This window comes from Orcinus orca, chromosome 1 (assembly GCF_937001465.1).
Source record: "Orcinus orca chromosome 1, mOrcOrc1.1, whole genome shotgun sequence".
NCBI lineage: Eukaryota > Metazoa > Chordata > Mammalia > Artiodactyla > Delphinidae > Orcinus > Orcinus orca.
In genome coordinates, this window is record NC_064559.1 from 40,234,398 (window position 1) to 40,246,784 (window position 12,387).

Here is a 12,387-nt window from a genome sequence, read left to right on the forward strand (position 1 = left end):
GCCTAAAAATATGAACCTGATGCTTCCCACTTCCTGTTGCCTTAGCACCATGAGTAGAGGGATGAAGCAAGATTTGGAGGCAGAGGATTTAAAGGAAAGACACCACGCTAGGAGGTGGGGCTCTGACGTGAGCCTTTCCCCGCTGTGCTCCGTCCGAGGCCAGTCAGGGCTTTGGAGCTTAGGCGGCCGAGCACACTTGGAGCCACACGGTCGTGAGTTCCAAGTGTGACCTGATGACCAATTGGCTGTCAGACCTCAAGAAAGTTACTCTCCTTCTCTGATGCTTAGTATCCTTTTCTGTGAAGTGGAGCGAATAATACCTCCCTGAGAAGGTTTTTGTGAGGATGTGGAGTGCAGCCAGCAAAGCACCTGGCGACCTGTAATGCTCAGTGCTCATCCATGCCCTCTGCTCGAGAGAGAGCCCAGTCGGTGTGTGAACGACCGGTATAAGCTCTTCCCTCAGCCCTGTGCAGAGTGCCCTAGAACAGGGGTCCCAAAGGGTGACTCTTGGACCGGCAGAATCCACATCACTGGGGATCGTGGTAGAAATGCAAATCTTGGGCCCACCCAGACATCCTGGATCAGGAACTCTGGGGGATGGGACCTTGCATTCTAACATGCCCTCCTGGTGATTCTGATGTGGGCTCGTGTTTGAGAACCAGTGCCCTAGAATTTCATGCTTCAATTTTGAACAAATTAGAACCACCTAGTTCTTCTTTCTCACGCGAGGGTGTGAAAGAGGCAGCTGAGCGTTTTTTGAAAGAACACCGAGGCCTCAAAACCTGGGTTTGAGGCCCTGGTTTATAAACGACTTGAAGGCAAGAAATGGTTATTCTAACCCTAGATAGCAAAAGCCTGTTCTTTAGACCTTCTGTGCATATGCCCATGGGTTTGAAAATAGACCCAGCAGTGTACAGGCTTGGAAGCCTGGGCAGCTGTGCTCTTGCTGTGTATCCTTCAATAAGGTAGCCCTGGGCTTCTCTGGTGGTGCAGCGGTTGAGAGTCCGCCTGCGGAGGCAGGGGACACGGGTTCGTGCCCCGGTCCGGGAAGATCCCACATGCCGCTGAGCGGCCGGGCCCGTGAGCCATGGCCGCTGAGCCTGCGCGTCCGGAGCCTGTGCTCCGCAACGGGAGAGGCCACAACAGTGAGAGGCCTGCGTACCGCAAACAATAAATAAATAAATAAGGTAGCCCTTGGACAGGAAAAGGCTCCTGTCCTATAGCTTTATTAAGATGAAAGCTCTAAATTGAGCTGTGAAGGAAGGTCTGCAGGCTCAGGACCATTTGATGAACGGCTCCACAATATCTCCGGGCTGGGGCTACTCGGGAAAATAAGTCTGAAATAAAGCTACCAAGGCCCTTTTTCATTTCCCCGCATCAGATCTGAGTATTGTTAAAAATAAAGTGCTGTCAAGAGCAAGCTGTTTTAATGAAGACAGCGTATAAAGTCCTTCTGAATAATTAATGAAATGACAGTAGCGAAGCCGGTGGGGCGGTGCAGAGAGTGCCCTGGTGTTTCTCAGATCCTGAGCCAGCCCCTCTGGGACTAGAGTCTGATGCACGAGCTCGTTCTCCAAGCAAAGAAACACTCGGCCTTCACTGGCCCCAGAGTAGAAAATGCCACCAAGGCAGAGCAATATATATGTAGGATGTGCGGATGGTATTCAAGATATCTAACAAATGGTAAGGCACGGGCACAGACCAGTCAACTCAAAGAGATGGTGGCTAAGTGCTGGAGCAGGTCCTAGAGGCCCCTACAGAACCAGGTGTTACTCCTTTGGATGTTATATATATCAGAGGAGAGGTCCTGAGGGGAGGCTGGGACCATGGCTTTTACTAACTAGTAGGGTAGCGCATCAGTCTATTAATGTAAGGTGTGGTCTCTCTGAGGTGCACCAGCTGGTGTCAGCCCTGAGGGTACCGTCTGAGGCAGTGCTCAGGGTCAGTGAGAGGGAGTGTGTTCTTTGGCCCCCAACTCCATCAGTCACCACATCCTATGTCTCTGTCTTCTGCAGCATCTCCGAGAATCACCTCTTCATTCCATTTCCCTATTGCATATCCTCCGAGCCTGCCCGTTCACAAAGGCCCGCTGTAGAGGTTGAAATTCATCAGTCTCACATTCGTCTTCACCCAGATGGTGATGTGGGCTGTTATATATGCACCTGCATCCCCAGGGTTATGGATGGATATGTTGGTGGCCCTTGATGATCATGATACATCCTTCACATTTGTGTTCTAGGCTCCAGCCAAGGCGAGTTTGTCTGGAGAGGTGAGACTTGTTTCCTTTGTAGCCTGATGGCTCTTAGGATGGGAAGCTCCTCTTTTTCCTTTCTTAGAATGGCTGTGAGTCGCTGGGTGACATTGCTGCTTCATGGGGCCAGAAGGTGAGAGTCTATCCGTCCAGCTGTAGGGACCCAAGAGCCAAGCTGAGAGGGTCAAGATGTCCTTCAACCCTCAGGAGAACTGTGGCTCAGCAAGGGGACGACTGAGCAGTGGATGAGTGGGAGGGACAACGGGCCAGTGGGTGAGTGGGAGGGACAACGGGCCACAGGGCGTCAGAGCCTCTGGCTAGAAATCTTGCCTGAGTGGATGGAGGGAGGAAGCTAGGGCATTGTTAATGGTAGATAAATGATAGATAATTGTAGATAAAACTAAAGGACAGACTCAAGTCCTTCAGACTATCCTCCAGGTAGGATTCAGTCTGACACCCTGGCCTTGGGATGTGGACTCTGGGCCCCGTTGAGGCAATATAGCTTCAAGAAAGAATATTAGTATAGGTTAGTAATTTCTATCTCAAGGTGTTGTGAGGATTCACTAGGATTGTGTATTCTTGGGCTTCCCTGGTGGCGCAGTGGTTAAGAATCCGCCTGCCAATGCAGGGGACATGGGTTCGAACCCTGGCCTGGGAAGGTCCCATGTGCCGCAGAGCAACTAAGCCCGTGTGCCACAACTACTGAGCCTGCGCTCTAGAGCCCATGAGCCACAACTACTGAAGCCCGTGTGCCTAGAGCCCGTGCCCCACAAGAGAAGCCACCGCAATGAGAAGCCCGCGCACCGCAATGAGAAGCCCGCGCACCGCAACGAAGAGTAGCCCCCGCTCGCTGCAACTAGAGAAAGCCCGCGTGCAGCAACAAAGACCCAACGCAGCCAAACATAGATAAATAAACTAAAAAAAAAAAAAAGATTGTGTATTCTTTGTAAACTGTACAGTAGATTGCATATTCTTTGTAAACTACTCACATATGGTTAGGGACTATGTTTCTGGTTGACTGGAAGCAAGGATGGGAAGAAGGCTTCACTGCAAAGTTTGTTCACATGCTGGTCACCAGCCATTTTCTTCTAAAAATGGTTAACAGCAGGATGTGGCCTTTAAAAAAGCCTTGTTAGGGCTTCCCTGGTGGCGCAGTGGTTGAGAGTCCGCCTGCCGATGCAGGGGACACGGGTTCGTGCCCCAGTCCAGGAGGATCCCACATGCCGCGGAGCGGCTGGGCCCGTAAGCCATGGCCGCTGAGCCTGCGCGTCCGGAACCTGTGCGCTGCAGCGGTGAGAGCCCCGTGTACCGCAAAAAAAAAAAAAAAAAAAAGCCTTGTTAGAGCCAAGATGGCGGTCACAGGCTCAGCAGCATTGCCCATCCTGACAGCAGAGCAAGCCTTTGATGGGGTAATTGATAGCTCATACACAATGCAGCAACTCAGTTAACTCCTCTCCCATTAGGAAGGATTGATTTCTTCCCCAGGATAGGGATTTGTGCTGATTCAGCTGCTGAATACATCGGCATGGCTAAGAGAGTTCCTCTGGTTGTCCTCCTCAGAGGCCCCAGCAGAAGAAAGCATGAAGAGAGGAGCCCAGTGTTCAGTCCCACACATGGCAAGTCCTCCTGCCCCTAGGGAGGTGAGGGACTGAAGACCCAGCATCATATCAAAAAATGAACTGCATCCCACTACTGGGCATATACTCTGAGAAAACCGTAATTCAAAAAGAGTCATGTACCACAATGTTCTCTATTTACAATAGCCAGGACATGGAAGCAACCTAAGTGTCCATCGACAGATGAATGGATAAAGAAGATGTGGCACATATATACAATGGAATATTACTCAGCCATAAAAAGAAACGAAACTGAGTTATTTGTAGTGAGGTGGATGGACCTAGAGTCTGTCATACAGAGTGAAGTAAGTCAGAAAGAGAAAAACAAATACTGTATGCTAACACATATATATGGAATCTAAAAAAAAAGAAGAATGGTTCTGAAGAACCTAGGGGCAGGACAGGAATAAAGATGCAGACGTGGGGAATGGACTTGAGGACACGGGGAGATGGAAGGGGAAGCTGGGACGAAGTGAGAGAGTGGCATGGACATATATACACTACCAAATGTAAAACAGATAGCTAGTGGGAAGCAGCCACATAGCACAGGGAGATCAGCTCAGTGCTTTACGACCACCTGGATAGGTGGGATAGGGAGGGAGGGAGGGAGACACAAGAGAGGGGGGATTTGGGGATATATGTATATGTATAGCTGATTCACTTTGTTGTACTGCAGAAACTAACACACCATTGGAAAGCAATTATACTCCAATAAAGATGTTAAAAATAAATGAATTGCATCTTTTGTTTGAATACCTTGGGGCATATATAGCCTAGGACATTGCAGTAGAGTACTACAAGCCTGTGATTTGCTAATGTTCCAAGAACACCTTTAAATTTTTTTTTATGACAACTTTATTGAGAAATAATTTACGCACAATAAAATGTATCCATTTAATGTATTTTCCAGTTGTATATACCCTGAAAGACTGTCCCATGATCAAGATGCAAAACATCTTCATCATCCCCAAAGATTCCTAGTGCCCCTTTGTAATCTGTTTCTCCCTCTGCTCCAGCCCCAGGCAACCCCTGACATGCTTTTTGTTACTATAAATCAGTTTGCATTTTATATGTGTAGAATAATACAGCATGTATTATTTTGTTGATGGCTTCTTTCATTCAGCATGATTTTTTATTGTGGTAAATTATATAACATAAAATTTACCATTTTAATTCTACAGTTCAGTGGTGTTAAGTACATTCACATTGCTATGCAAGCATCACCACCATCCATGTCTAGATCTTTTTTCCCCTTGCAAAACTGAAACTCTGTACCCATTAAACATTAACTCCCCATTCCTCCCAGCCCCTGGCAACCACCATTGTATTATCTGTCTCTGTGAATTTGACTACTCTAGGTACCTTATATAAGTGAAAATCTTGCAGTATTTGCCCTTTTGTTACTGGCTTATCTCATTTAGCATGATGCTTTCAAAGTTCACCCATGTCGTAGCACGTGTCAGAATTTCCTTTTTTAAGGCTGATTGATATTCTGTTATATATGTAGACCACGTTTTGTGTATCCATCTGTCAGTGGATGCTTGTTGCTTCTACCTTGGGACTGTTGGAGGCAGTGCTGCTGTGAACTTGGGTGTACAAATACCTCTTCTAGTTCTTGCTTTTAATTCTTTTGGGTATATATGTGGTAATTCTATGTTTGATTTTTTTGAGGAACCTCTGTACTCTTTTCCACTGTGGCTGCACCATTCTATAACATTACTTTTGAAACAATATTTTTCATTAGACCTGCTTCTTGTTGTGATTATCCCTTCACTTTCCAGAAACCCAGCTGGAGATATCCTTTGACTTCTCATGGCCCTGCATGATAACGGTCTTTTCCTTCAGTGTCCTGAACCTCTGCCTTTCTAGTCCTTTCCTACTGATGTAATTGCTCAGAGAGAGGCTCAGCCTTAATAACCTCAAGTCAAATTACATGGCTCACTTTCTATTAGCTACAGCCATTCCCCTCTGTGTCCTACCTGTCTTTCATTAGCTGTAGTTATTATACAACCCACCAATATCCTATTAACAATATCATGATACAGCCACCTATTAACTCCATATATTATACGCCTACCTTGGTCCTCTTAATTGACTTTATTGTGCTAAACATCCTGCTTATATGCATTTCACTGTATCTGTTAAATAATCTGTCCTATTAACTGTATACCCCAGTCCTTTGCAACTGTTGTCTGACTCGCTAGCACACTGTTCTTAATATCTTCAATGCTGCCTCGCTGTTCACCTGTTCAAAGTGTTCACCTGTTTGCATCTTGTTAGGTATCAAAAGCCCACCAGGAAGCTGCACATATCATTGACTCTGGGGGCCCAGCCGTAAATGAACAGCATGTGCAGGGGGCTTCAGCCCTAAAGTAGGATCTTTTCCTTTGACCAGTACAGTACAGCCTACCAGTCTCTATAAGCCACATTAATGATGTGTGTGTGTGTGTGTATGCATGCATGGGTTTGAGGATATGGGGATAAGGGAGTTTTCTGGACACATAGGTTTGGAAAGCCTGGTGAGAAAGGACAACATGGAAGAAGAAAACTTAGTAGGGAGAGGCCAGGGGGAGAGAGGGCCGAAGGATGAGATCCCTGTTCCTGTGGCGGGACAGAACACTTTCTGATGCCATCTTTTTTGTTAACAGTTGGCAAGCCTGGATGACCGTGTGTCACAGCAACCCTTGGCATGTTGCCAGAATGACCGTCCATTTATTTCCAGTTTTATGATCCTGCGTTTATCTGAGCCCTGATGAAGAGGGGCCTCTGCCCCAAGCACCCTGTCACGCTTGGGCCACATCTGCTTGGTTAGCAGCAGCCGCAGTTGAAGAACGGAGCCAGGCACATAGCAAATGCTCGTCCAGTGTTGGTTGAATGCTATGGAAGGGTGACTTGTGGAATCTCTCTTTTTGTTGTCATCACGTATCTTACTCCTGAGGTCAGGAAAGGAGAATGGGTTCTTGAATGCCATCTGGTACACACTGGGGCTACTGTCTGGAGGAACACTCATGCATTAAAAAGACCAATGAGTTGTGTGTACATAAGAGAATTCTCAGGTAATCCTTTGCCTTTCTGAAATACTTTTTAAAAGCACTACCAAACCTGTGATTTTATTTTAGTTCACATGCTTTTATTTATTTTTGACCTCCAATGTGTAGATAGAGAAACTGAGATCCTGCTACGGTCTCCTAGTAGCGTCAGGATTACTGCTGTCTAGCTGCCTCTGTGCATGGCATGCAGTAACACCAGGGAGAATTTTCAGGGCCCAGCTGTGGTCCAGACTGAACATGTATATGCCTTACCTCTGGGCAGGGCTCCTTGCAGTTCTGTGTGCTGGGCAGAAGCTTTCACAGGGATGTGCCTTGACAGCCTCGGGGCCAAGCACAGCTGTGCCATTCCCCAGGCCCAGCTTTGTGTAAATGAAACATCCCCGTTCTCCCACTTCTGCAGCCAGCCTCTGGTTTCTGTGTTTACCAAACGCGTGCTGATGCCTTACCCTAAACACAGCTGAAGTCTGGGTTCGCCTCCTGCACCTGAAGCCCCCTCCCCTCTTCCTGCTCCCTGAGGCTACTGAGGACCAGGTGTTGAAAGGTCCCCTGGCATCTGTGTCTGAGCCACAGCGGTGAGGGATCTGAGGGCGCCTCCAGGCAGGATGGGTCTGTCTTGAAGCTTGAAAAAGTACCTGGCTGTACTGAGCTGAATAGCACCCACAAAATTCATATGTACCTAGAACCTCAGAATGTGACTTCGTTTGGAAATAGGGTCTTTGCAGGTATAATTAGTTAAGGATCTTGAGAAAAAAATTATCCTGGATTTAGGGTGGACCCTATATCCAATGACTGGTCATGTCCTTATTAGAGAAGAGGAGACAGGGAAGAAGGCTTCCATAAGCCAAGGAAGGCCTGGGGTCACCAGAAACTGGAAGAGGCAAGGAAGCATCCTCCCCCAGAGCCTTCAGAGAGAGGGGAGCTCTGCCAACACCTTGATTTCAGACTTCTGGCTTCCAAAAGTGTGAGAGAATAAATTTCTTTTCTTTGAAGTCACTAAGTCTGGGGTAATTTGTTCCAGCAGGTATAGGAAACTCTTAGCCTGGCCGACTAGCAGACGGGAGGTGGGACTGCAGTACTTGTCCTAGAGCCAGGCTGTTGGGCCTCCTCTGCTGCCCTTTCTTCTCTTGCCATCAGGGCCTGGGAAAACACTGTGCCAAGCCAGTCCCAGGAGCAAGGGGAAGACAGGAGTTAGGAGGAAGACCAGGGCTTGCTCTCCCTGTTGTCACTCTAATCTTGGTGTAGCAGGACTTCTGTACCCTCTCAATACCACTATTACATCACTACCTTTCTTTAGTGCTCCACCATGGGCCAGGCACTGTGCAGGTCTTTACATCATTTCACACAATTGTTATATCTTAGCTCAGGCTGCCATCACAACATACCATAGACTGGGTGGCTTAAACAACAGACATTTATTTCTCTGGAAGCTGGAAAATCCAAGATCAAAGTTTTGTTGGTTGATGGTTTTATTCTTGGTGAGGACTCTCTTCCTGACTTGCGGATGGCTGCCTTCTCACTGTGTCCTTATAGGCCATAGAGAGAGAGGAAGCCAGGTCTCTGGTATCTCTTCTTATAAGGGCACTAATCCCATCATGAGAGCCCTACCCTCATGACCTCATCTCAACCTATTTACCTCCCAAAGGCCCCACCTCCAAGTACCATCACACTGAGGGTTAGGGCTTCAACATATGAACTGAGGAGTGAGTACACAATTCAGTCTGTGGCACCTTATAAAGACACTATTCAGTAAGTTGCTCTGTCCCTCCTAGTTTTACATTTGAGATTCGTTAAGTTGCTCAAGGTCACACAGCTGGCAAGTGGCAGAGCCAGGATTTGAACTTGTGTCCAATTCCACTTCAGCAACTGCACTTAACCACTATGCTATATTGACTGAACCTATGTCATATTAATAATAGTAACTAATGGTTGACTTAGCAAGGAGAGAGCCTGCCAGAGTTATAATCACCCTCAGTGGCTTCCCTCCTCCCACTTCTGTCCCTACCCTGCCCGCCCCTCCCTGTGCAGTAGTCACATCACATGATCCCTGTTCCTTGGATGACCCCATTAAGGTCACACGTCAAGTGGTCTCTCTGGTAGCTTGTCCCTGGTTCCTTTCCATCTGACATCTCTTGCTCATCTCCCATGGTGCAGTTTAAATGTGCTCTGTACACATCATTACCTAGCACACATTACATGGCTCGTAAATCCCACTGGAGGGTGTTTGTCTTTTCCACGCTGAAGTGAGAGCACCTTTGACACAGGACTAAATCTTTCTATTTTGGCATCTGGTACCTTCCACAGCACCTCTGGCTCCCCAAGCCCCCAGTGTTTGAATAAGTGAAACATGTAGAAGACATGGAGATCACTAAGTAACAAGTAGCAGAGAGGGCTGTTATTTTGTAAAAAAGAAGAAAACAACATCAGATATTCTAAGACAAGTACTTGTAGAAGGAACCACTAAGAGCTTTGACTTCTGAAACTGAATGTTTAATGTAGGCCCTCTTCTGTGTGCTGGCAGGCGGCACTCAATTCAATAGAATGGTCAATGTACATTTTTGAGATTTGCTATGTGTCTCATGGATGTTTCATCTTTTTTGATTACTAACTACGTTAGTCTTCTAAATATGTATTCTTTAAAAGCTTGTCCTGTTTCTCAACGTAATTTGCATGTGCTATAGTGCACCCCCTCATTTTATGCTGACCCATTCCCAGTGGGGACATAGGGATCAACTTGCTGGTGTTCCAGTTAGTGCAGACTTTCTAGGAGGCATGTGTCTTAACGCATAAACGGAGGCCCACGTTGTTTCCTGAGTTGCCTTCTCCAAAGGGGACAGTTTGGACCGGTGGGAGGTCCTGCCCCGGACATTCCTAACCATCCTCTATCTCTGTTCTCTCCCTGCAGGCTGGCCGTGTGTGACCCTCTCTGTCCTGGGATTCCTGTACTGCTACTCTCACGTGGGCATTGCCTGGGCCCAGACATACTCCGTGAACTAATGGCGCTGGGCCCCGGTCAGCCCTTCTGGCTGGCTTCCAAGACAAATAGTGCTTCACCCTGACCTTGCACCTCAAGGTAACCTCCAGGGGAGCAGTGCCTGATCTGCTCATCTTTTGTCGAAGTTACCTCACTCCAAGACTGGAAGCTTGAGCTCTCATAACTTTGGGAACTTAGAGATCATCTTCCCAGCCTTCCTGTTGAGTAGGTTGGGGTCCAAAGCAGTAAAGTGTCTTGCCTATCTGCACATGGTGACGGGATCCAGAATCCAGTCCCAAGGGCCCTTTGGGTTCTTTCTCCTTTACCAAGAATGAAATGTAATAGACATTTCTTGACTGAGGCATAGAAATTCTCATTAGTGATAGGCCTGTCCTCCCCTGGGCGGTATTTCTGAAACATGTTGGGTCAGTGGCATTCGAGTGTCCCCTTCCCCACGTCCTGCAGTGCAGTCTGTAGAACCAGCCCTGGGTTCAGCTTCACACTTCAGCTCCTCAGCAGGGAGGTGACAAAGCCACAGCGGTGTTTCTAATTACCGGGTCAGAGAAGACTGAATGTGTTCTGTGGCATTGCAAGGAGTCAGTACCCAAGGAGAGCTGTTACTTGAGCTGATCTACATTTGGCTGCTTCTTCCCTAGATTTGCAGAGAAGTATAAACATGGCAGTTCCTCTACCTGACAGTTAACTCTTTCCCAATAAAGAAGCAGAATTTAAAAACCAAGGAATAGTGTATCACAGACAGGTGCTATCAGGCAAGTCATAGAGGGTAAAGATGACTTCCTGTGGTCTCTCCTCTCTTCACACAAGTCTCAGCAGTCATCTTCCCACTGAGCGGTTTACACTCTGTGGTTTACCTTGTTTTGTTTTGTTTCCAATAAAATGGAGCCTTTTCTATCACATAGATAATTCATATTTTTGTAAAATTGTTTTGAATATTTTTTGAGGAAAATGTTTAAAATCAAAACACACGTACCTAATTCTGAATTATTCACTCTTCTGGAAAGATGCTGACAGGCCACTAATGGCCCCAAGTGGTAGATAATTCAGAATACTTCTGTGTGGCTTTGGATTTTTGTCTTCTGAGGGGGCAAGAGGGTAAGTGAAGCAGTTTCAAAATTTGAATCCAGAGTGTACCCAATTGTGGGAGAATAGAACATCTCAAGCACGTGAATTAATTGTCATTGAGTGAAAGTGCACCTGGACCTGGTCTGGGCCCCGCCGTCTCCCGTTAGTCACTTGCTGTTGTCCTTGTGTCCGGGCTGTGGTTATTAGCTCAATGAGGTTTAAACTCCTGGTGCAGGACCATTTTGCCGACGTGCTTTCTTCCTAGCCACTCTGCTCGGAAGAGAGTTGGGAGGGGACCAGCCGTGGATGCCAGGGAGGGGCACACACCGTGTTAGCTGCAGCAAAGGACAGAGGCTGGAGGGAGGCAAGCAGACCAGGGCAGCAGTCGCCTCGGCAGCTGCCTTGGTAAAGGACGGGGGGTGGGGAGACAGGCAGGTGAGTCCAAGGTGCTGCGAAGTTTTAAGGCGGGGATGAAGTTGAGGAAGATTGAGCCGTCAGATGAATACAGTAAAACTTCATGGACTCTTAACACATTCAAGATTTGTGGTCAGCCAGAACCCTCTTGGCTGAAGTTTACAGGGGAAAAGGTAGTGTGAAGATGATTGCAGGGAAATGTCTAATGCATGTGCATATATAAACAGTGCAAAATATTTTCAACTCTTCAGAGACGCCATTTATATAAAAATAAATAGGCTTATTTACTCGTTAAACTACATTGGAAGAGTCAGTGAATATATTTGAAAGTAATAGCCCTGAATTTCTTTCAAGCTATTCTATGATTTAGAGTGGTTCTCAGGAATGAGTAAATGATTACTGTCTTTAGCTATCTATATATTTGAGGCCTGGTTACACAATATGTGGATTATCCAGGACCAGTGTTTTCTTTAACCTCTTGCTTTTCTCCAACTGTAATATGAAAATGATGTCTCTTTTCATGCATATGAGCTCAAATCTTGGAGTTCCTTTAAAGGAAAGACTCCCGAGGTGTCTGAGCAGACAGAGCAGTTCCAGCTGAGGTGCATCCGATGCGTCACTTTCCATAGTTATCAGCCCTGGGCCACTTCAAGCACAGGGAAGGGAAACAGCTAGACAGATCCCAAGATCATTTCTAGCCCCAGGATCCTCTGACTCCAACCTAGCTCTGTGAGCAAACCGGAGAGCTCCAAGCATGGTCGTCACGATGAGCCCCAAGGAGGCAAGTAAAACATCTGAAGGACAGCAAAATCTTGGTGATTTTTACTAATTCTTGGGACCGTGCAAGAAGGCTGAAAAGTGTTTATTTCATTATTTCCGCAGATTAATTTATTTGAGAAGTGACAGAAGAAGCCTTTTGTTCTACTAAAGGCTGCAGACGTAGAAAGAAAATATATCAATCATATATATAATTGTATAATGATCTGCATATTGGGAGAACAG

At 46.8% G+C, this 12,387-nt stretch overlaps 1 protein-coding gene across 8 annotated transcripts in view; it reads left to right on the plus strand.

Moving 5' to 3' along the window:
* Positions 1 to 10,803, plus strand: part of HHAT (hedgehog acyltransferase) — a 359,469-nt gene extending 348,666 nt beyond the window's left edge. For all 8 annotated transcript variants that reach the window (XR_007473259.1, XM_049701435.1, XM_033438077.2 and 5 more), the window contains one exon: positions 9,820 to 10,803. Coding sequence is in view for 7 of the 8 variants with exons in the window: in XM_049701435.1 (XP_049557392.1) it covers positions 9,820 to 9,911 (92 nt within the window). In the remaining variant the exon portion in view is untranslated. The remainder of the gene's footprint in view (positions 1 to 9,819) is intronic.
* The last annotated feature ends 1,584 nt before the right edge of the window (positions 10,804 to 12,387 follow it).